General features: G+C 46.1%; 2 protein-coding genes across 5 annotated transcripts; both read right to left on the bottom strand.

The window, feature by feature from the left end:
- Window positions 1-28: 28 nt before the first annotated feature.
- Window positions 29-11,058, bottom strand: LOC132472524 (fumonisin B1 esterase-like). 2 transcript variants are annotated; one of them, XM_060072186.1, is made up of 11 exons: window positions 10,900-11,025; window positions 10,509-10,551; window positions 10,027-10,297; window positions 9,191-9,605; window positions 6,489-6,596; window positions 5,631-5,827; window positions 3,707-3,900; window positions 3,471-3,535; window positions 2,964-3,131; window positions 2,089-2,319; window positions 29-1,660 (listed from the first exon to the last, which is right to left on the bottom strand). In XM_060072186.1, exons 2-11 carry the CDS (start codon window positions 10,526-10,528, stop codon window positions 1,518-1,520), a joined length of 1,812 nt encoding a protein of 603 aa, XP_059928169.1. In that variant the 5' UTR covers window positions 10,529-10,551; window positions 10,900-11,025; the 3' UTR covers window positions 29-1,517. The 2 variants fall into 2 exon arrangements, with proteins under 2 accessions (XP_059928169.1, XP_059928170.1); XM_060072187.1 differs by lacking the exon at window positions 10,509-10,551 and having other exon boundaries at window positions 10,900-11,058.
- Window positions 11,059-11,721: 663 nt separating this feature from the next.
- Window positions 11,722-23,067, bottom strand: LOC132472526 (para-nitrobenzyl esterase-like). 3 transcript variants are annotated; one of them, XM_060072190.1, is made up of 10 exons: window positions 22,942-23,067; window positions 22,042-22,325; window positions 21,214-21,628; window positions 20,788-20,895; window positions 16,949-17,145; window positions 16,325-16,518; window positions 16,143-16,201; window positions 13,944-14,111; window positions 13,240-13,470; window positions 11,722-12,779 (listed from the first exon to the last, which is right to left on the bottom strand). In XM_060072190.1, exons 2-10 carry the CDS (start codon window positions 22,318-22,320, stop codon window positions 12,637-12,639), a joined length of 1,794 nt encoding a protein of 597 aa, XP_059928173.1. In that variant the 5' UTR covers window positions 22,321-22,325; window positions 22,942-23,067; the 3' UTR covers window positions 11,722-12,636. The 3 variants fall into 3 exon arrangements, with proteins under 3 accessions (XP_059928173.1, XP_059928172.1, XP_059928171.1); XM_060072189.1 differs by having other exon boundaries at window positions 22,042-22,362; window positions 22,942-23,065; XM_060072188.1 differs by having other exon boundaries at window positions 22,042-22,320; window positions 22,942-23,036.
- Between the last annotated feature and the right edge of the window lie 1,802 nt (window positions 23,068-24,869).

Below are 24,869 nucleotides of genomic sequence, written 5' to 3'. Positions count from 1 at the left end.
ACAAATAAATAACATGAAACACAGAAAATGTATTTAATTTAAACTTTTAATTCACTGGGAATTATAAAAAGGTAATTGTGGAAACATGGATTTGCAAATGTGCATGGCAGATAAGATAGGTGTGACCTTTGACCTGTATACGCTTACATAGTATATATAAAAACAATGTTTGAGAAAATGTAGCCATTATTCCCCCCCCACCAAAAAAAAAAGAGTAATTTACAAACAATATTTCAAGGTAACATGCTTAGTTGTATGTTGCCAGTCTTGCAGTTTCCCGACTCAAACTTCCTAAAAAAGGAGTAGTCCTGTAATTAATACTGTAACAGTAGGTTTGGGAGTATAGCTGCATGATTGTATGGATTGAGTGGGTAATCTAATACATCTGTGTACACTGGCATTCATGCTCTTCTCTGTCCATCTGTAATCCAATGCCTCCAACTGTATCTGATTGGCCAATGTACTGTAGGTCTGTCCAATCAAATATAGCCAGAGACAAACTGATATATTTCAATATAAAATGGAGAAAGTTAATGTTATTTATCTTATATACCTTTTTTCTCTTCTGGCTGGAATCTTTGTTAAATTTCCGATACAGCCCGACCTCACTGGAATAGTTTGATAAAAGTTGTTATCTTTGCGTTGGTCTCATTTCACAGTCTTGCTTCAGTGGAGGTCAAGTTCTGGCTAAATCTTCGATGATCACCAGACGACTGGGATCAGTATGGATTCATGTACAGTAGGAGTAGACATGCTATACCAACACCTTCAGTGTCTCCCGATCCCCATCTCCCCATGAAAACTACAAATAAACACACACACAGACACAGACACAGACACACACACACACACACACACACACACACACACACACACACACACACACACACACACTAAACCTGATAAAACCTCCCTTTCCTGCTCCTCGTCGCATCCCAAACAGAAGAAGACATTTGGACAACAACGGGACGAGAACGTTTGTTGAAACAAACGTGCGTCTTGGCAATATGACGACTGTGCAAGGGGTGCCATGTGAGGCTCAAGGAGGAGGTTAAAGACGGCGGAAGGCAGTGTAATGGCAGGCAGAGACACTATCCGATGCTGCTGGGTCGTAGCTCTGGTACACTTCCATTGGCTTCTGGCTCGGTTTCTATGGCCTCCATGCATTTACATTTAGTGCATTTAGCCGACGGTCCAGGAACCCCACGAGACTAGCTGGGGAACGAACTAGAAACCTTCTGGTTTCAAGACTACCCTCTCTACCTCCTGAGCTAAGCCGACCATATCATATTGTTATTACTAGAGTACACGCCAAATCTGCTCTTCGTCTGACGTCAACAGGAAGTGGGGACAATCCCAGCAGCTCAGTTTAAACAAGGTGTTAGCAGCTGTTAGTTTGGTTAAAGAATAGTGGTTTATAGTCATTGGACAAAGTGGCATGGCCTTAGGTGAGCACAGCGGTGAATCAAATTTGGCGTTTCCACAGGGTTGACCCACAGCCCTGGGTGTTCATCTGGTCAGTTGACCCAGGCGTAGGCATCGAAGCCATTGTCATGCCACAGGCGGCAGCGGACATCAGAGTAGCTCTGGACCACCTTCAGCCGGTTGGACAGGAGAGCAGTGGCTGATGGGAACTCTGGCCACTCGTCCACCATCTTCCCTGGAAGTCGGTAAAGAAGGAAGGCAGCAAACAACGTTTAGTCGTCGGCTGGTACTTTTAAAAATGGAAAACACCAAACTATACAATTAAAATATACAGTCTACTGTTCATTTACATTTAGGATATTTAGCAGACGCTTTTATCCAAAGCGACTTACAAAGATTTATAAACACATGCAGAACCCAACGGCGGAGTCCAAAATGCGATGCATCCAAGGCGTCTTGCTCAGGGACACCTCGACACTCGGGGAACGTACTAGCAACCTTGCAGTTACAAATCACCCCGCTCTACCTTCTGAGCTAAGCCACGTTGGTCCAATGCACAGTCGCCATACAGCACACATTGCTCTGTTCTGATCCGTACATAGTGTCCGTGGAGACCTTTAAATCCCAATGATCATTATCATTAATATAACAAAGCAATCCTACTAGTTTTGGCAAAGTGGACGAGGTGGTGTCTGAAGAGGAGCTGGAACTCCGTGTCATTTGGGGAGAGGGGCTTCTCCAGGAGGGCCCCCAGGCCGTCGAAGAAGGCCAGGGCGTCCAGCATGTGGAAGGAGAAGCGGCTGGGGAAGGGCACCAGGTCCTGGCCCGAGGTGTTCACCGCGCTGGACGGTGTGTGCGTCACCACGTAGCGATACAGGGGACTGCTCAGGGCCGCTGGGTCAACACAACACAAGGCGAGTCAGTTCACAAAGCTCTCTGCTACGATTGCCACCTCAACGGTTGTTGATAACAACTAGGCTTTTCTACTTATGAAAAGGCCTAAACCTTATCTATTCCGTTTTTGAAATAAATAACAGGAGACGCAGCTAATTGAACTGATGTATTGCATTTCAACTTTAATTCGGGGGGACTCACACCAGGCCATCTGGCCGTGGCTGTTGGCCGTTTTCACACCTAACCGTGCTCAACTGGCCCCATTGTTCTCTGGCCTGCATTCACACTATGCCATCTGGCCGTGGCCGTTTGCCGTCGCGACTGTGGCCTGGCCACGGCATCTTTTCCGTGGCGGCCCGTACCGTAGCAGCACACCTCTCCCAAGAGGCCAAGTTGGCCTGGCCTGGCCAGACTGGCCACACTCACACTGGCAGATTTGAGCACGGTTAGGTGTGAAGACGGCCACGGCCAGATGGCCTAGTGTGAGTGCACCCTCACAGTGAATTATAAAAGGGAATTGTGAAAATGTGGATATGAAAATGTACATGGCAGATACTGATTTTGATTTGATGATACTGGTTTTACTCCATGACTCTCTTCATGAGTTTGTATAGTGTGTATAATAGTGGGTGTGCCAGGCACACCTGCTGCCCTGGAGGCCTCCTCGTTGCTGGGGCAGGTCACCCTCATGTCCGACACCATGGTGGTGTAGGCCCGCTCAGGACAGCGGTCCAGGGTGGGACAGGGTGCTGAGCTGGGGTAAAGGTCCAGAGCGTCCTTGGGAAGGTCCACACCGAAGGGTTTCAGTTTGTCTGAGGCAGAGAAACGGGGGTCAGAACTGGAAATAGCTACAACTTGATTCTTTTTGACTATATAAAATATGACTATCTCTGGAAACATCTTTTTCTAGAAGTAGCCTACAGAATTTTTCCAGAATTACCTTTCTAGAAGTACAGGATCCCTTTAAAAACAATACACTCTGCTTTTCTCCAATGTTTCATAGATTGAAAAGCAGAAAACATTCACTTTACAAAGTTTATTATGATTATTATATGTTTGTTATTCCCTCACAAATCCCTAATTTCTTATCTAGTATTGATAATCATACCTATTACATTGTATACAGGAAGGCAACTCATCAAGGCTCTCACCGGTAACAAACCACTGGTATTCATCCCAAGTCCAGAGAGAGATGTTGGGAGATGTAGAAGAGGGGCTAAGGGGGAGAGAAAGAAACATATTCACACTAATGCAGATGACGCACGCACACACACACGCACGCACGCACGCACGCACGCACGCACGCACGCACGCACGCACGCACGCACGCACGCACGCACGCACGCACGCACGCACGCACACACACACAGCAGGAGGGAGTGGTCACCTAAAGTCCGCCTCCTGCTCCGTTGTGCCCACCACGATCGGCACGTCGTTGTAAAATCCACCTCCTCCCTCCGCTAGGGCGTCAGGGAGGACGTGTCCGTCCACGACCACCAGGGGGCCGTAGAACTTCCCTTTGGTGGGCAGGTCCATCATACCGTCTCCTGCCCAGGACGGGTACTCCTCCCACGGGCTGGCCTGGCGGAGGTACAGCAGTGAACACAATGAACGGCAGGAGGTGGAAACGTACGGTGTACAACGTAAACGCCAGTGTTGTGTCTGAACGCGTTCATTGAACAATAGTTCAATGAACAACTATGTTAGTTAAATTGTCTTCTAGGGGCAAAAACTGTTGGTTTATTTGCCGATATGAAATTAACTGCGCCCATTCCTTGATTTGTTCTGCCGCAGCACTCCAAACTATTAATTTTGTTCCAATGTTTGTCCAATCCACTCCAATAGTGGTCCTGCATTGAGTTTAAATCCAACTCAAACAAATAAATGGTCCAATTTTAAGTTTCATAGAATATTTAAACATTCCCAGTCTTTGAAACCTTTCATACCGGGCACGTTAAATAAGTGCACGCCCCGCCACTCGTAACACACTTGTAAAATGTAGTTGTCAATGGATGGAATGGGTTTTGTATAATAATAATAATACATTTCATTTAGAGGCGCCTTTCAAGACACCCAAGGTCACCTTACAGAGCATATAGTCATCATACATTTTTTAAAAAACAAGACATTGTGGAAAAATAAATAAATAAATAAATAAATAAATAAATAAATAAATAAATAAACATAAGCAATAAGAAATAAATAAAACAAAAACAAGACAAAACAAAACAAAACAAAAAAAGGGAATTGTGTGTATAACAATTACAATACCATAACAGTTTGTACTTTTATGGATTGCATTCGGGAATAAATGCAGTTCATGCATATAATAGAGTAGAAATCTGCAAATATATTATTTCTGTTTGCTAACACCAAATGTATAATATAACACAGTGAAATAATCCACATGCTACATCTACTATTATACCCAAGAAAAGCTCTGACAAAGTGTACTCTGGAAAATGTATATGCAAACAATACAATTGATATTATTATGTAATTATATCTCAGCCTAAACACTAGAACGGGATAGACATATTCAGAAACAACTTCTAGATGTTTGTCATGTTACTGAATCCAGCACTTTTGTATACTTTACTTTTGTATACTTTATGTTTGTCCAATCCACTCCAATAGTGGTCCTGCATTGAGTTTAAATCCAACTCGAACAAATAAATGGTCCAATTTTAAGTTTCATCGAATATTTAAACATTCCCAGTCTTTGAAACCTTTCATACCGGGCACGTTAAATAAGTGCACGCCCCGCCACTCGTAACACACTTGTAAAATGTAGTTGTCAATGGATGGAATGGGTTATTTCAGACATCACAACCAAAATTTGGAATTATTCAAATAAATTGCTGTTAAATAATATTGAAATAATTCACTACTTCCTACTGTCCTGTTTTTCTTATAATAATTCTTCATTAAAAAAGACCATTCAAGCAGCAAGTTTCTCCTCATGTTTTTGAGAATATACTGTATGGGTGAAAGCTGCAACTGTCACTAGTGTGGACTGAATGGACAGCAACAAAGCATTAAAGCAACAATGGGGAAGGCTGTCCCCTCAATGCTTATGTAACCTTGGTTGGATAAGGATTCAAAATTGGATATGAAGATGATAATTGCGGTCTGTGGTTCCATATGGGCTGTGACAATAATTTTGAAAAATAATAGCTTGCAATTTTGTATTATCAACAATGAACTGAACTAGTTCCGTTTAAAATTTGTGAACTGAACTTTGAACTAGTTCATGTAGAAAGTGAACTTTCCCAACACTGACTGTGGTTGTGTGTGTCTGTGAGTCCTACCTGTAGGATCTGTGTGACGGACAGACGTCGGAGGCAGGCCAGGTCGGTGCAGTCCGTCTTCCGCAGGAACACCAGGTTGTCTGCCTCGGCCTTCGCCAGCGACGCGTTTTGGACCGTGGAGCCGCTCATGACCACCGCGGCGCTGAACAGACCCTTAGCCAGGGGCGACTTCAGCAGAGTCCACACCGAGGTGCCCCCTGACACAGGGGGTCCAAAACACACACGCTTTATTACACAATTATCAACAATCAATTATCATCATCATAAGTCTCCATCGCACCAGTACATTACAAAACAAATCGAAAAGTACTACAATTACAATACCATAACAGTTTGTACTTTTATGGATTGCATTCGGGAATAAATGCAGTTCATGCATATAATAGAGTAGAAATCTGCAAATATATTATTTCTGTTTGCTAACACCAAATGTATAATATAACACAGTGAAATAATCCACATGCTACATCTACTATTATACCCAAGAAAAGCTCTGACAAAGTGTACTCTGGAAAATGTATATGCAAACAATACAATTGATATTATTATGTAATTATATCTCAGCCTAAACACTAGAACGGGATAGACATATTCAGAAACAACTTCTAGATGTTTGTCATGTTACTGAATCCAGCACTTTTGTATACTTTACTTCAATGTAAATAAATGTAGTGTATCAACTTTAACCCAAACCGACGATAACCTTTTATGGTCATTTTGACATTCCACAAAACCACCTCCCCTGGCAGTTTACAGCAGGTTCCTGCAGTTGATCCAGTGTTGGATCAACTTGTACTACAATGATAGAAACATTTCCCAGGTTAAGTGAGGAGAGGTATTTGTTGTTGATGTTCATACCAGAGCTGTGTCCAAATATGGTCACTCTCCCAGGGGCGCCTCCGAAGACGTGGATGTTCCTCTGAACCCATTGGAGGGCCGCGATCTGGTCCATGAAGCCATAGTTCCCTGGGGAGAGGAAAAGTGTGCCAAAGCTGGAACATAACCACCACTGCATGACTTGGTAAATACAACACTGATTCCATGTGAGTGAGTGAATCACATGGTTAAAGCGGACATATTATGAAAACAACACTTTTCCTGGGATCTGGGGTGTCGTTTTGGGTCCCTGGTGCTCCCACACGCATACAAACTTTGAAAAAAGTCTGTATATGATTTTATTCAGTGAGATATGCATTTCTGTGAGTACCCCGGCTCCAGTTTCCAAACGAGTGAGTCAGTCTCGGCGCCCCCTCCTACGTAGAAAGTACGTAGGAGGTACGTAGTAGTACACTTCCCCACCCCCCTCCAATCAGAGCATAGCTAAGATTTTGTGGACCAGCGGACGAGCAGCTCCGGCGGCGAGTTTATTTTTTGCAGGGTGGTAGCGGGAAGCTCGTGAATATTCATGAGGGAACTCATCCCTCATTGGCTGGGACTTGGCTCGCTGGGACTTTGTCAGAGGGCTTGTGAAAACAGAGGGCTTGTGAAAATCACGAACGCAAATAAATGAAACGTTGTTATAAATCAACACAAATCTTTGTATCAATAGTGTGACACATGTTATACAGTAGTTGTTTTTAGACGAGTTAGCATTACGAGCTAACGTTTGTTTTGGCACTTACAGAAAGGTAGCTATAGAGTTGCCGTGTAGGAGGTGGATTGATAGGTGAAAATCAATATTAAAATTAATTTAGCCCTACGCGAAAATATTCTATGGATAGGCCTACCGATTTTATGGCCCTTCTTTCTATAATGTATTGGTTGTGGGGTGTGGCAGAACCACTATAAACAAATATCAGAAATCATACGGTTTATTCTTATCCATCTACACCTAACCTCCAGCAGCTCCATCTCCTCAAAGTTGACATGGGTCTGGCAAATGTTGCAAGCTTTAATAAATCCTGCCATTATGCTCACTAGTCTGTTTTACATAGTTTTGAATGATGACTATATGCTCTGTAAGGTGACCTTGGGTGTCTTGAAAGGCGCCTCTAAATTAAATGTATTATTATTATTATTATTACTACTTCTAGAAACAGAACAGAATGGAATCTTAATGGAAATATCAAGACATGGATGGACAACAATTAGAAAAAAACAACTTGGAAACAATCACCAGCTGCCGAAAGCACTGCGATGCGCTATACATAACGTTATAACTTTATTTACTACAGTAGCCCAGGCTGTGACACATAGGCCTAACAGTTTCACAGGGGCTTTTAGACGAGTGAGCTAACGTTTGTACTTACAGAAAGGTAGCTATAGAGTTGCCGTGTAGTAGGTGGGTATCATGTGTCACATTATTCGTGTTGATTTATAACAACGTTTAATTCATTTGCGTTCGTGATTTTCACACAAGCCCTCTAACAAAGTCCCAGCGAGCCAAGTCCCAGCCAACAAGTCCCAGCCAATCAGGGATCAGTTCCCTCATGAATATTCACGAGATTCCCGCTACCACCCTGCAAAAAAAAAATTCGCGCTCCGGCGGGGTTGAGCTCGGCGGCAGCCCGGCAGCTCAGTTCCGGGAGTACAATCCCTTTCTCCTCCATGTCGTGGTTCAATATGGACTTCAGAGAGTCAAGGCCAAAGTTCCTTTCCCCCAATTCTTCTCAACCATGACCGAGAAAACCCCTATTACGAATCTTTACTCGTTATGTAAGTACCAGACTGAGACGTCAGACGCAGTCTTTATGATTTAGAATATCCTCCGAGGTGCCCATAGCTTTTTTTTCGTGATATTAGATATAATATTAGATAAATACCTATATATATTATATAATAATATTGTTCTTATATTATATTATATTATATAGACATAGAGCGAGTCCGCAAACAGCAATCCCTTCTCCTCCATGCTGTGGTTCACTCTGACTCATCATTGGTCAATGGGCAGCAGGTCATTTGCATTAAAGCTACAGACACCAGAAACAGCGCATTCTGAAGGGACTGAAACAGAGGAGAATAGCAGTAGGCCAGATATTTTTTCCAAAGCTTCAAAAACATCTCCTTTAAGGCTAGGGTTGATTTGGAAGCATTTCATTAGTCACATATCTCTTTGTATCCTGAGAGCAGAAATGTAATCAAATAAAACAAAAAAGTTCCTAGCCCTGAAGTAAGCACCCGAGGTTGGTTGGGCTGCCCTCCCTGTCTCCTAGCCCCTGTCCCCTATCCCCTGTCTCCTAGCCCCCTATCCCCTAGCCCTCCTAGCCCTGCAGTAAGCCCCTACCTGAAGTGTTGGTTGAGCTGCCGTCCCTGTCTCCTAGCTGCCCTCCCTGTCTCCTATCCCCTGTCTCTTAGCTGCCCTCCCTGTCTCCTAGCCCCTGTTCCCTAGCCCCCTATCCCCTAGCCCTCCTAGCCCTCCAGTGAGCACCAACCTGAGGTGTTGGTGGGGCTGCCCTCCCTGTCTCCTAGCCCCTGTTCCCTAGCCCCCTATCCCCTAGCCCTCCTAGCCCTGCAGTGAGCACCAACCTGAGGTGTTGGTGGGGCTGCCCTCCCTGTCTCCTAGCCCCTGTTCCCTAGCCCCCTATCCCCTATCCCCTAGCCCTGCAGTGAGCACCAACCTGAGGTGTTGGTGGGGCTGCCCTCCCTCAGAACCTCCAGGGCCAGGAACCCCAGGGCACCCAGCCGGTAGTTGAAGCTGACGTAGACCACCCCCGTCTCATTGGCCAGCCGGGCCGAGGGCGCGTACCCGGGCTCCCCCCCGCTGAGCGAGGTCAGGTACCCCCCGTGGATCCAGACCACCACGGGCAGAGCGGCGTCCGGCTCCAGCGAGGGGGTCCACACGTTGAGGAACAGGCAGCTCTCGCTGCCCACCCTCCGGCCTGTCCGGGGGTCCCGCTGGGGGCAGACGCCGCGGAGGCGGCTGGCGTCCCCAAAGCCGTTGCCTGGGGTCGGCCTGACCGGGGGGGCCCAGCGCAGCCGGCCCGTCGGGGGGGAGGCATAGCTCATGCCCCTGAAGGAGTAGGCCCTGTCCTCCTGGAGAGGAGAGCGTTTCATTTCCTGTCGTAGCTTGGATGGTTCACCCTCCAAAATGGCGCCTCGATATATCGCGTTTCAGTTGATACATCATTATATCCGTTTTTTTCATAATATTTTGATACACATTATTTTAATGACTACTCTGGTGTTTTATGATGTAGTGAATTAATTTGTATTCTCTTTTATCTGTTGTTTATTCATCTGTTTAGATATCTTTATTTATAGTCATCGTTTTTTTTATTGTCTGTACACAAGGACACATTCAAAATACTCCTGGCACCTGAGTGATCTGTATAAATAAAGGTTGCATCTAGTTAAATCGATTTAAAAAACAGAATAAAACTAAATTAGCGAGTGCTACATTAGTATTAGTACATCCCCTTTGACTCACCCATCAACAACATGAAAACTGACTCACGTGTCTCCCCTCGAAAACCCCGACATCGGTGGTGACCCGGGCCAGGTTGCGGGGCAGCGTCTGGGACAAATAGGCCAGGTACGCGGCCAGGCCGAGCATGGAGAGCACGGCCAGGCCGATGAGCGTGATGCATCCCTTCGAGAGCACCAGCAGGGGGCTGACGTAGTTCCTCCGCCGGACGTACTGCACCTCCACCTCCTCCTCCTCCTGCACCAGGTAGCGGTACTCTGCCCCCTCAGGGATCTCAAAGGTGTCCTCATTCATCTCCGCTCTGTGCGGGCCATTGGGGACGGAGAGCGACCGTTACTTTGGGGAATAATGATGCATACAAAGGCGACGTGTGTGACAACTCACAGGGACGACCAGTCCGAGAAATACACACGCACAAGAACGCGCACGCACACACCCCTACCCTCACAGACAGAGACACACACGCAAACAGACAGAGACACATACACACACATACACACGAGCACACGCACATGTACACACGCCCACACATCACTTGGGTTTGGGACCACCCAACTGAGAAGCACGCACACGCACACACACACACACACACACACACACACACACACACACACACACACACACACACACACACACACACACACACACACACACAAAGCATTAGGGAAGATGTTTTGCCATTTCATTTCGTCTTGTAAAGGCATGTAATTGTTAAATAACGCGATCTTTTTTTAGGAACTATATACGCATGTAAACAGAATAACGGAACCACTGAGCGCCTTCCGTTCCAACCCTGTTGCATTGTCTCTACGACAGCTTCCTGCACGTCTTGTTTCGTTTGGCATCGGCAAGATAGAAAGTGACATATTCTCACTTTGTGTCAGGAGTTGAACTCAAACTCACCATTTCAAGAAACTGCCGCACATGCGATTGACTTTAAAGTCGTGATAGCAACGAGACCTAAAGTGACGCACTTATCTCCTGCTGCGTTACGCGTTACGCGCAGGGAAGGACAGGGAGGGCACTTTGTTCCGAACTCCAACCTTTAAAGAGCCAGTGCACATAAACGCTCAGGGCTGCAGCGTGTGTTGGAGGCGGTGCGATGGTGCAGAAAACACATCAACAACGTGTTGTTATAAATGGTTGCGTTGGGGAGTTGTTTGCAAAGTCAGAGCTGATCATGTGTTTATGATTTTATTATTATCATTTATTAACTTAACTTTGTATAATTTGATTGTCTTTGTCAACAATAATACAAAGATGATTTGGTCCCTGCCTCCGACTGAGCAGGCGCGGCGGCGTGGCACCAAGCAGCCAATCTGTCGCCGTTGCCCCATAAGTTTTAGAGCCATCAGGAAAACGGGGATTTGGTGATACCTCGTGGGCGTCTGCAAAAAGTCCTACTTACACACGCACATAGATTTATACATCTATTTCAGCCTATTCATGAATATATCCTCCTTTTTATTTTATATTGCAAATAATCGTTCAGAATACATGGAAATAACATAAAACAAAGAAAATGGCATTAACGAATTCCATTGGACGTTTTGATTCTGATCTGGCGACATCTGTTGGAGAAGTACAGAACTACAGAGAGGAAACGCAAACATGTCTATAAGGAGAACAACTAGGCTGGCCTACTTCTGAAAAGGCCTGAATCTTATCTATTTCATTGTGTAAATGATTGTTGAAAATACAAATAAATAACATGAAACACAGAGATTGGATTTCATTTAAACTTTTAATTCACTCTGAATTATATAAAGTTATTACACGGCTCTTCTGAATGCTGTGGAACGCTCCGTTCACTTGCATGGGCCTTCACAACTTCCGACGGTGAATTAATATGATTTATTATATTTTGATAATTCACCGTTGCTAAGCATATAATGATCAAGCTATCAAGGAAAGTGATTTTTTTGGCGTCTTTCATATCAGTCCGTAGGTAGTCCGGTAACTTATCAACCCCAGCGTACTCGGTTTCAAATTGACATCAATGTCTTAACAGACTATTTCTCTGCTGATCAACACTATGAATGCTGGTAAGTAACAAATGAATTGTGAAAAAACGTGTAAAGTTAGTATTTCATTTTGGCAAGCCGTGTAATAAGCCGGATAATGTAAAGAACGTCGCCGGTCATTATCGAAAATAAGCCCCTTCAGGGCCGGTCGGGCCTTATTTTCCCGATTATGAACGACATTCTATACATTAGCCCTTGCTGCTGGGTCGTAGCTCTGGTACACTTTTAATAGCTTCTGTTCGAGTTTTATGTCCTCCATGCATTTATATTTAGTGCATTTAGCAGACAGTCCATGGACACCACAACACTCTGGGGATTGAACTAGAAACCTTCTGGTTTCAAGACGACCCTCTCTACCTCCTGAGCTAAGCCAACATATTGTTATTAGTATAGAGTACACCGCCGAATCTGCTATTCGACTGACGTCAACAGGAAGTGAGGACACCCCTTTTGACCCAGCAGCTCAGTGTAAACAAGGTGTTGGCAGCTGTTAGTTTGGTTAAAGAATAGTGGTTTATAGTCATTAAACAAAGTGGCATGGCCTTAGGTGAGCACAGCGGTGAATCAAATTTGGCGTTTCCACAGGGTTGACCCACAGCCCAGGGTGTTCATCTGGTCAGTTGACCCAGGCGTAGGCATCGAAGCCATTGTCCTGCCACAGGCGGCAGCGGACATCAGAGTAGCTCTGGACCACCTTCAGCAGGTTGGACAGGAGAGCAGTGGCTGATGGGAACTCTGGCCACTCGTCCACCATCTTCCCTGGGAGTCGGTAAAGAAAGAAGACAGCAAACAATGTTTGGTCGTCGGCTGGTACTTTTAAAAATGGAAATCACCAAACAATACATGTGTTAGAAATACAGTATGCATTTAAATTTGACATTTAGGATATTTAGACGATGCTTTTATCCAAAGCGACTTACAAAGGTTATAGTATACACACATTCAGAACCCGATGGCGGAGTCCATGCATCCAAGGCAGTTAGGGAGAGGCGTCTTGCTCAGAGACACCTCGGCACTCGGAGCCGGGAATGAACTAGCAACCTTGCAGTTTCAAATCACCCCGCTCTACCTTCTGAGCTAAGCCACGTTGGTCCAATAGACAGTCTTCATACAGCATACATTCCTTGGTTCTGATCTGTATATACAGTGTCCGTAGGAACCTTTAAAGGCACATTGAATCCCATGCATCATTTTCATTATTATAACGCAGCAATCCTACTCGTTTTTGCAAAGTGGACGAGGTGGTGTCTGAAGAGGAGCTGGAACTCGATGTCGTTTGGGGAGAGGCTTTCCTCCAGGAGGGCCCCCAGGCCGTCGAAGAAGGCCAGGGCGTCCACCGTGTGGAAGGAGAAGCGGCTGGGGTAGGGCACCAGGTCCTGGCCCGAGGTGTTCACCGCGCTGGACGGTGTGTGCGTCACCACGTAGCGATACACGGGACTGCTCAGGGCCGCTGGGACAACACAACACAAGGCGAGTCAGTTCACAAAGCTCTCTGCTACGACGAGCGACTCAAGGATTGTGACAACAGATTTGACAATGAATGATTGATAATGAATTAGTAGTGCTTTAAACATCCGGAATGTTTACATGGACTTACATGGACATTAAATACAAGTAAATAGCATGAAACACAGTTTGGATGGAGGTGACGTATATGGTGATAACAACTAGGCTGTCCTACTTAAAAGGCCTGAACATCAGCTATTCCATGGTTGAAATAAATATAAAAAAATGCAAATAATTAACACAAGACTCAGAAAATGGTACTGCATTTCAACTTTAATTCACAGTGAATTATAAAAGGGAATTGTGGAAATGTGGATATGCAAATGTACATGGCAGATAAAACTGATGTAGGTTTTACTCCATGACTCTCTTCATGAGTTTGTATCGTGTGTATAATAGTGGGTGTGCCAGGCTCACCTGCTGCCCTGGAGGCCTCCTCGTTGCTGGGGCAGGTCACCCTCATGTCCGACACCATGGTGGTGTAGGCCCGCTCAGGACAGCGGTCCAGGGTTGGACAGGGCGCTGAGCTGGGGTAAAGGTCCAGGGCGTCCTTGGGAAGGTCCTCACCGAAGGGTTTCAGTTTGTCTGAGGGATTCAGAGCAGAAGTTGTTACTAAAAAAATTCAAAGGCCTGAATCCTTCCAAGGCTACCGGTTTTGACAACATTCCTGCCAAATTTCTCAGGGATGCTGCTGAAAAAAACACTCATCTTATAAATGTATTCATTACAAATAACCATTTCCCCAATAAATTTAAGGTGGCAAGAGTGATACTCTTATATAAAAAGGGGCTCAAATCTAATCCTGGAAATTTCTGCCCAAAATCTATCCTGTGTTCAATTTCAAAAATTGTTGAAAGGATCATTTATGAGCAAATAGACGGGTATTTAGCAGAGCAGAACCTCTTATTTGACTTCCAATCAGGCTTTAGAAAAGCCCATTTCACTGGTACCTGTCTGCTCTATCTTACAGACACCATCAGCAAAGAGGGGGATAAGGGTAGTTTTTGTGGCATTGTGTTAATAGACCTTCAAAAGGCGTTTGACACAGTCCAGTATGATATCCTCTTGAACAAACTCAAAGCCCTGGGATTTTCTGATACATCTCTCCAGTGGGTTAGGTCAGAAAACAGGTGGTGGATGTGGAAGGGACCTTGTCCTCACCACTTAAATTAACATGTGGAGTTCCACAGGGGAGTATTTTAGGTCCTCTTTTCTTTTTGTTATATGTGAATGATATGCCGTCAGCCATCGATTGCAATCTGTTTTTATTTGCAGATGACTCTGCTATTCTAGTGTCTCATAAAGAGAAATCAGAGGTGGAAAGGCTGCTAAGCGTAGAACTCCTTCACCTCAGTGCTTGGTTGACAGATAACAAGCTGTCTCTCCACCTTGGCAAGACAGAGTCAATTCTTTTTTGGTCCAAAGACAAACTAAGAAAGTCTTTGGGGTTTAGGGTAGTAGTAGGTGATGTTGAAATTACGGCCAAGGAAGTGGTCACTTACTTAGGCTGTATATTAGACAACAAATTATCAGGGGCGTTTATGGCCCAGAGAGTTATCTCAAAGGTGAGCCAAAGGACTAAGTTCCTGGCAAGAATATCCAGCCTCTTGGATAGTAACACTGAAAACCCTAGCCGATGCCCTTGTTTAATGCCATTTTGACTATGCCTGTACATCTTGGTACACTGGCACTACTAAAGGCCTCAAAGACAAGCTACAGATCTGTCAAAATAAACTGATCAGAGTGGTCCTCAGACTCCATCCCAGAACACATCTTCTTCCTGACCATTTCTCCAGTTTTAGGTGGCGCAGAGTGGAGGAGAGAGTTTCCCAACTCAAACTTTGTTTAGTCTACAAGATAAGTAATAACCTGGCACCCAAATACCTATGACATTACTTTTCTAAAATTAGTGACACACACAATTAATCCACCAGGGGAAGTTCCACTGATTTCAGGCTCTGCCAATTTAAAAGCTGTATCGGAAAGTACTATTTCCTATACTCAGCAGCTGTCTTGTGGAATAGCCTACCTTTAAACTTTAAATTGCTGTGCTCCTCCCACTTTCATTTTAAATCTTCAATAAAAAAATGGTTATGTAACTTAAAATCAAAAGATCCAGAGCAGGCAGAGAAACGTTGGTCAGAACAAGGCAATAGCAACAACTATTGTTGTTTTCTAGAAGTACAGGATTTTTCTGGAAGTACCTTTCTAGAAGAACAGGATCCCTTTATAAACAGTGCACTTTGCTTTTCTCCAAAGTGTCATAGATTGAATAGCAGAAATCATTCACCGTACAAAATGTATGTTTGTAATTTGCGGGTAAAAATGCGGGTATCGCATTGTCCTGCGTACTGCAGTGAGGGTTTCCATACGCACTAACAAATAATCCCCCGTCCCCTCCCTTGTCCGTTCCATTTGGGAACATGTTTGGTAAAAATGTTTTATTTTGCTTGTTTCATATAATTTCATTAATTAATTAAGGGCGCCACCAGAGGGCACCCCCAACACATTTGCCGCCCTAGGCGATCGCTTAGGTCGCCTAAGATGATCGCCAGCCCTGCTGATAATCATACCTATTACATTGTATACAGGAAGGCAACTCATTAAGGCCCTCACCGGTAACAAACCACTGGTAGTCATCCCAAGTCCAGAGAGAGATGTTTGCAGAAGAAGGGCTAAGGGGGAGAGGAAGAAACATATTCACACTAATGCAGATGGCGCACACACACACACACACACACACACACACACACACACACACACACACACACACACACACATCAGCAGAGAGTGGTCACCTAAAGTCCGCCTCCTGCTCCGTTGTGCCCACCACGATCGGCACGTCATTGTAAAATCCTCCTCCTCCCTCCGCCGGGGAGTCAGGGAGGACATGTCCGTCCACAACCACCAGGGGGCCGTAGAACTTCCCTTTGGTGGGCAGGTCCATCATGCCGTCTCCTGCCCAGGACGGGTACTCCTCCCAGGGGCTGGCCTGGCGGAGGTACAGCAGTGAACACAATGAACGGCAGGAGGTGGAAATGTACGGTGTACAACGTAGACGCCATGGTTCATTTCGAAAGGAAAATTCAGATGTGGTTCAATGGGCGACGTCCACTAGGATGTGTCAACTTATGAATAGTGACAAAAAAATAAATGTTTTTTTTTGATGAACACTTTGATTATGCTGATGTATTTTATCCAACTTCTTACGATGAGTCAATTATAATTTTTGGGCTCTGAAGTTTATTAAAAAAAATGTGTGGCAGTGTTAAGCAATGTTGAATGTTAGCAAAATTGTAACAATTACATTGAACAGAAAGGTGGCTTAAGTGGAATACAATACCAGTAAAGTTAATTGTGAAAGAATTTTTCTTTTGTGCCTTTATTGTATTGCTGTGGTTGTGTGTGTCTGTGAGTCCTACCTGTAGGATCTGTGTGACGGACAGACGTCGGAGGCAGGCCAGGTCGGTGCAGTCCGTCTTCCGCAGGAACACCAGGTTGTCTGCCTCGGCCTTCGCCAGCGACGCGTTTTGGACCGTGGAGCCGCTCATGACCACCGCGGCGCTGAACAGACCCTTAGCCAGGGGCGACTTCAGCAGAGTCCACACCGAGGTGCCCCCTGACACAGGGGGTCCAAAACACACACGCTTTATTACACAATTATCAACAATCAATTATCATCATCTTAAGTCTCCATCGCACCAGTACATTACAAAAACACTGAATGTACACAGTGAAATAATCCACATGCTATATCTACTATTAAACCCAAGACATGCTCTGACAAAGTATACTCCGAAAAAATTTATAGGCAAACAATACAATTGATATGATATTATATCTCAGTTTAAACACTAGAAAGGGATGGACATATTCAGAAACAGCTACTAGATGTATGTGATGTTAGTGAATCCAGCCCTTTTGTTGACTTTTTTTATTTTTTTATGGTCTCATGCTACTCCAGGGGGACATCAAATGCCGTTTTGCAACTTTGCGAAGAGCAGAGAACTTCAGGAAACTTCATAAGTGGAAGGGATGCACAAGAACACGGTTCTATGAAAAAACCTTCAGGTTTGTCAAAGACCTCTTCGTTATTGAAAAGAGCGGAACCCTGAAAACTCCAAAGAATGAACTGGAGGAACGTCTGGAAAAGGTTCACTCTGACACGAAAAGGCACGAACAGCTAGTTATCCCACATGAAATCCCACCTAGTCAACCTCCTGAATTCCACCTGGAGACTGGCCCTCCAAAATGGAAAGAAGCAGAGGATACAGTATGGTGTGCAAGATCAGCATCAGCCCCTGGGCCGAATGGAGTACCATATAAGCTTCACAAGAACACAACAGATGTTCGTCGCTATCTTTGGAGGTTCATGAGGATTGTGTGGCCGAAGGGAATGATACCTCAAGCGTGGCGAAGGGCTGGAGGTGTGCTAATTCCCAAGGAGAAGGATGCAGCAGACATCAGTCAATTCCGGCCAATCTTTTTCAGCGTGATCGCACAGAGGCTGTCCACCTACCTGGTGAAGAACAAATACATCGATACAGCCGTGCAGAAGGCCAGTATTCCTGGGTTCTCTGGTTGCTTGGAGCATACCAGTATGATCTGCCACCAGATCCAAGCTGCGAAGGGGTACAAAAGAGACCTCCATGTCACCTTCCTTGACCTGGCCAATGCCTTTGGATCAGTTCCCAATAAACCTTCTCTGGGAATCCTTCAGCATCTTCCACGTTCCATCATCCATCACTACTCTAGTGAAAGCCTGCTTCAAAGACCTGCAGCTGTGCTTCACAACAGCTGACTTAACAACATCATGGCAGCGCCTAGAAGTAGGCATCATGGCCGGCTGTACAATCTCACCCTGGCCTTCACAATGGCCATGGAGGTCATCATCAGGTCCTCAAGGTGGGTGATGGGGGGTGAGCAAACTAAGAACGGGATCCGCCTTCCACCTATCGGAGCATACATGGATGACATGACCACTCTGACCACTACTTTGGTATGCACCAGGCGGATACTTGGAAAACTGCATGAGAACATCAAGTGGGACCGGATGAAAATCAAGCACAGCAAGTCACAAAGCATCTCAATAGCCAAGGGATAGCCATTGGTGACGACCCAATACCAACAGTGTCTGAGCAACCCGTTCAAAGCCCGGGCAGATGGTACGATGCAAGCCTCAGGAACACATACCAAGTGCAGCAAATAACGCAGGACATCACCAACAGACTGGAAAACATCAAAAAGACCCTACTGCCAGGGAAGCTCAAGCTCTGGTGCCTGCAATTTGGACTTCTCCCTCGGGTAATGTGGCCACTCACTATCTACGAGGTCCCAATAACCACTGTGGAGAAGATGGAGCAAACCATTACCTCATACCTGAAGAAATGGCTCAGGGTCCCACGTTGTCTGACTAACATCAGCCTCTTATGGCAAAGGGGTCCTTGAACTGCCTATCACGAGCCTCACTGAAGAGTACAAGTGCTCTAAAGTGAGACTCCATATGACTTTGAAGGACTCCAGAGAACAGACCAGCAATGCTGTGCCACCCCTGCTTACTGGATGGAAATGGACATCATCCGATGCGACGCAGCATGATACGTCAGCCCTGATGCACAACGACATCAAGGGGCATGTCCAGCTGGGAAGAGGAGGCTTTGGCCTTACAGCAAGCAAGCCAACTTGGCGTGAGGCCTCAACTTCAGAGAGGAAAATGGTGGTAGAGGAGGTGCGCCGTCAGAATGAGGATAAAAGAAGTGCGAAGTCCATCTCTCTTGTCAGGCAGGGACAATGGATGAAGTGGGAAGGACTGCAGAGGAGAAAGCTCAGTTGGAGGGAGCTCTGGGAAGTGGAGGCAAGCAACATCAGCTTCATCATCTGAGCGACCTATGATGTGCTCCCATCTCCAAAAAACCTCCACCAGTGGTATGGCGAGGACCAGACCTGTGCCAAACTGCGAGGACCAAACTGCAGCGACTCTCAAACACATCTTGACCAGTTGTAAGACCACCCTGACCGCCGTCAGCAACACCTGGAGGCACAACCAGGTCCTCAAGAATCTGGCAGAATCTCTTCAGAGCAAGAGGAATACCACCAACTCCTTTACCCTGAGAGCATCAAATTCCATCATTGCACCAACATTCATCCAAGGGGTACAGGAAAAGCCCAACCATGCCCCTCCCAAACCAGAAGCTAGGAAGCTAGCCAAGGCCCGGGATTGGAAGATGCTAGTTGATATTGGCCAGCAACTAATCTTTCCACATGAGATTGCAGCCACCACCCTTAGCTGGTGGCTGCATTGTACTTCAGACATGGTACTCTGGTCCCCTTCACTGAAGTCTGTCAACATTATAAAGCTCACAGTACCATGGAGAATTCAACCGAAGAGTCCGATGAGCGCAAGAAACTGCGCTACACAGAACTGGCAGCAGACGCGCAACAACGAGGATGGAGTGCGAAAATCTCTCCGGTTGAAGTGGGATGAAGAGGTTTTGTGGTTTCTTCCACCAAAAAAGAAAGACCTTGGTATCCATGGACAGGCTCTGCGCAGACAATAAGATCAGTCTATGAAGCGGCCGAAAGAATCAGCCAGTGGATATTGATCAAGCGGAAGGACCCTTGCTGGGCTCATAGAACAGCAACATGACCCACTCACTAATCCCCCCACCCCCCACCCCCCACTTGAGAACCCAGGTCAGAACCTAGGTGGTCAGCTCTAGGCCTGACTCAGGGAAGAGGACCCCCCTGCCTTGCATGGTCCCGTGGGCTGCGCCATTTAAATAACCAGGCTATCGTCTTGATTGGGCATGGGACACAAGCTCAGGCTTGATCACCCTGTAGCTGGCCACCTTTGATGAGGGTGAATAGTGTTGAAAGGCCGAAACACCCCCTGATTCAAAGGTAAACTACTGATGATGTGTCCCGAAATTTCCATCCTTCCCATGTCTGAGATAAAGCTCCCACGCCACTCTCAACATCAAGGCAAACCTCATATACCATTCATTGGCACAACGGACAGTTACCATCACGTCCAGTGTTTTCATGATACTGTAAATAAATGTGGTGTATCAACTATAACCTAAACCAGGGGTTTAGGGGTTTAGGTCTGTTCTGACATTCCACAAAACCACCTGCCCTGGCAGTTTACAGCAGGTTCATGTAGTGCTGCAGTTGATCCAGTGTTGAATCAACTTGTACTACAATGATACAGACCCATGTCCCAGGTTAAGTTAGGAGAGGTATTTGTTGTTGATGTTCATACCAGAGCTGTGTCCAAATATGGTCACTCTCCCAGGGGCGCCTCCGAAGACGTGGATGTTCCTCTGAACCCATTGGAGGGCCGCGATCTGGTCCATGAAGCCATAGTTCCCTGGGGAGAGGAAAAGTGTGCCAAAGCTGGAACAAATCCACCACTGCATGACTTGGTAAATACAACACTGATGCCACGTGAGGGAGTGAATCACGATTTGGAAGCATTTCATTAGTCACATACCTCTTTGCATCCCGAAAGAAAAAAAAAAATCAAATAAAACAAAAAACTTCCTAGCCCTGCAGTAAGCACCCGAGGTGTTGGTTGGGCTGCCCTCCCTGTCTCCTATCCCCTGTCTCCTAGCTGCCCTCCCTGTCTCCGAGCCCCTGTTCCCTAGCCCCCTATCCCCTATCCCCTAGCCCTGCAGTGAGCACCAACCTGAGGTGTTGGTGGGGCTGCCCTCCCTCAGAACCTCCAGGGCCAGGAACCCCAGGGCACCCAGCCGGTAGTTGAAGCTGACGTAGACCACCCCCGTCTCATTGGCCAGCCGGGCCGAGGGCGCGTACCCGGGCTCCCCCCCGCTGAGCGAGGTCAGGTACCCCCCGTGGATCCAGACCACCACGGGCAGAGCGGCGTCCGGCTCCAGCGAGGGGGTCCACACGTTGAGGAACAGGCAGCTCTCGCTGCCCACCCTCCGGCCTGTCCGGGGGTCCCGCTGGGGGCAGACGCCGCGGAGGTGGCTGGCGTCCCCAAAGCCATTGCCTGGGGTCGGCCTGGCCGGGGGGGCCCAGCGCAGCCGGCCCGTCGGGGGGGAGGCGTAGCTCATGCCCCTGAAGGAGTAGGCCCCGTCCTCCTGGAGAGGAGAGCGTGACAGTTTCATTTCCTGTCGCAGCTTGGATGGTTCACCCTCCAAAATGGCGTCAAATATATCACGTCATTATATCAAGGTTTTTACATAATATTTTGATACACATTATTTTTATCACTACTCTGGTGTTTTATGATCTAGTGAATTAATTTTGATTCTCTTTTATCTGTTGTTTATTTATCTGTTTATATATCTTTATTTATAGCCATTATTTGTATTGTCTGTACAGAGGGCCTCATTCCAATGAGTCCTGGCACCTGAGAGATCTGTCTGTATAAATAAAGGTTGCATCAACTTAAATCGATTTAAAAAACAGAATAAAACAAAATTAGCAAGTGCTACATTAGTATTACACATCCCCTTTGACTCACCCATCAACAACATGAAAACAGACTCACGTGTCTCCCCTCGAAAGCCCCGACATCGGTGGTGACCCGGGCCAGGTTGCGGGGCAGCGTCTGGGACACACCTGGCCACAGTGGCCAGAACAGGAACGTGGACAGGCCGAGCGCGGAGACCACGGCCAGGCCGATGAGCTTGATCCAGCCATTAGAGAGCACCAGCAGGGGGCTGACGTAGTTCCTCCGCCGGACGTACTGCACCTCCACCTCCTCCTCCTCCTGCACCAGGTAGCGGTACTCTGCCCCCTCAGGGATCTCAAAGGTGTCCTCATTCATCTCCGCTCCGTGCGGGCCATTGGGGACGGAGAGCGACCGTTACTTTGGGGAACAATGATGTATACAACGGCGACGTGTGTGACAACTCACAGGGACGACCAGTCTGAGAGATACACACACCAGCACCCTCACAGAGACAGACAGACACACGCACGCACGCACGCACGCACGCACACACACACACACACACACACACACACACACACACACACACACACACACACACACACACACACACACACACACACACACACACACACACACGTATATACACACGAGCACACGTACACGCACCACGTGGGTTTGGGTTAGGGACAACCCAACTGAGAAGCACGCACGCACACGCACACACAGACAGCATTAGGGAAGATGTTTTGACATTTCATTTCGTCTTGTAAAGGCTGACCCTTAGAGCAGCATATCATTGTTAAATAATGCGATATTTTTTAGGAACTAATACGCATGTAAACAGAATAACGGTACCACTATGCGCCTTCCGTTCCAATGCTGTTGCATTGTCTGTCTCCACGACAGCTTCCTGCACGTCTTGTTTGGTTTGGCATTAGCGAGATAGAAAGTGACATATTCTAACTTCGTGTCAGGAGTTCAACTCAAACTCACCATTTCAAGAAACCGCCGCACATGCGATAGACTTTAAGTCGCGATAACAACGGATCCAAAGTGACGCACTTATCTTCTGCTGCGCGCAGGGAGGGCACATTGTGCCAAACTCCAACCTTTAAAGAGCCAGTGCACATCAACGCTCAGGGCTGCAGCGTGTGGTGGAGGCGGGGCGATGGTGCATAAAACACACCAACAACGTGTTGTTATAAATGGTTGCATTGGGGAGTTGTTTGCAAAGTAAGAGCTGATCATTTGTTTATTAAGTTATTATATTCTTTTTACTTAACTTTGGATAATTTGATTGTCGTTGTCAACAATAATACAATTCAATTACACGTTTTTTGTGGTCTCTAAAGATGTCTAGTCGTCGCTGGGGTCATGACAAGATTGTTCAATAATTATCATTCAATTCAAGCACTACAACGTTGACGTTTAAATGACTATGCATACTCTTGGGAAATAGAGTACAGGCAACATAGGATTAATCTTTTGTCAAACATTTGTTTGACATTTGCTGTTGAAAACAAAGCACTGACTTTCAATGTGAGAAAGAGTCATGGGTAGGGGAGGGTTATGTATCTTACGTGCTTACGCGTTACGTCTAAAACAGAGCATATATCGGCCTTTAGAGAGGAAGAAGGTGGAGGAGGAAAGTGGGGATGTGAAGGACAATGAGGAGGAGGAAGACGAGGAGGAAGACGAGGAGGAGGAAGGGGAGAGGGAGGGAGAGGAGGCGGAAGGAGAGATATAGTGGGGAGAAATTCAAAGTGAAAGTGTCAAATATGCGGAGGAGGAAGGTGTAGGTGGCAAAAAAGAGTAGAGCAACAAATGACAAAATATGAATTAGGAATTTGAAAACATTAACACTAGAAGATGGAAAAGAGGACTTTGAAGAGGATCTCATGCTTGATTATCACCAGAACAATCCAGATATTGTCCCAGATCAAAGCAGTCCCATAAGAGGATTAAGGTAAACTACTGTGAAGCCAGAACGGCCATAATCCCTTAGTTAAGTATAAGGAACAATATTTTGTTCAACCTTAATCTTCCTAAATCTTTTCATTCTGATTAAACTGTGAGTATGGGATTAAGAGTCTGTCGACTAGCCTATATGCCTTGTCTTTTGTTTGCTGGATCAAACCAGTCCTGAATGCATGTTTTTAAGGAAGGAGAAATGCTTCCCCTGTTTATCTTCAACACAAGGTGACGTTACAGATTAGACACTGCGTTTTATTATAAGCGTGTTGTGGATTATCAACCACTAGGGGCTGTATGGAGCCCACAATCAGAGAGAGAGGAGAGAGAGAGAGAGAGAGAGGAGAGAGAGAGGAGAGAGAGAGAGAGAGAGAGAAGAGGAGAGAGAGAAGAGAGGAGAGAGAGAGGAGAGGAGAGAGGAGAGAGAGAGGAGAGGAGAGGTGGAAGAGGAAGAGAGAGAGAGAGGAGGAGAGAGAGAGAGAGAGAGAGAGTGAGAAGAGAGAGAGAGAGAGAGGAGGAAGAGAGAGATAGAGAGAGAAGAAGAGGAGAGGGAGAGAGAGAAGCAGGAGAGAGAGAGAGGAGAGAGAGAGAGAGAGAGAGAGAGAGGAGAGAGAGATAGAGAGTAGAGAGAGAGAGAGAGAGTGAAGAGAGAGAAGAGAGAGAGAGAGAGAGAGAGCGCGAGAGATCCCGCCAAGCTACCACTTCGATGTTTTTCGCTTCAGCGAGTTACTGGGCTCTGTTCCTCATCTTCAGTATCAGCTGTTCCAGAGTCGGATATCAAGGCGGTGAGTAGACTGATGTGTTTGATCGCTTAAAGAAAACTACCAAATATAGATATTGTCTCGCACTACAGAATCATGAGTGAACCAGTAATGCTTTACGTTATTTCATTCTATCGGTTGGCTAAACTACATAATTTATCCTCGGTTTGGTTCGGTTTGTCTATGTCC

This window comes from Gadus macrocephalus, chromosome 14 (assembly GCF_031168955.1).
Source record: "Gadus macrocephalus chromosome 14, ASM3116895v1".
In the NCBI taxonomy this organism is placed as follows: Eukaryota; Metazoa; Chordata; class Actinopteri; order Gadiformes; family Gadidae; genus Gadus; species Gadus macrocephalus.
Note: the sequence above shows the minus strand (reverse complement) of the source record. Positions and strands in the feature narration are given on the sequence as shown.

Bases quoted from the DNA above. Each gene is read 5' to 3' on its own strand.
- LOC132472524 (XM_060072186.1), bottom strand. From the start codon at position 10,528: ATGTGTGGGCGTGTGTACAT. The intron at 3,132-3,470 runs GTGAGAGCCTTG...TCTCTGCCTCAG, and splicing joins ATACCAGTGGTTTGTTACCG to ACAAACTGAAACCCTTCGGT. The intron at 2,320-2,963 runs GTGTGCCTGGCA...GTGTTGACCCAG, and splicing joins GGAGGCCTCCAGGGCAGCAG to CGGCCCTGAGCAGTCCCCTG.
- LOC132472526 (XM_060072188.1), bottom strand. The intron at 13,471-13,943 runs GTGAGCCTGGCA...GTGTTGTCCCAG, and splicing joins GGAGGCCTCCAGGGCAGCAG to CGGCCCTGAGCAGTCCCGTG. The intron at 12,780-13,239 runs GTAGGATTGCTG...ACCGACTCCCAG, and splicing joins CGTCCACTTTGCAAAAACGA to GGAAGATGGTGGACGAGTGG.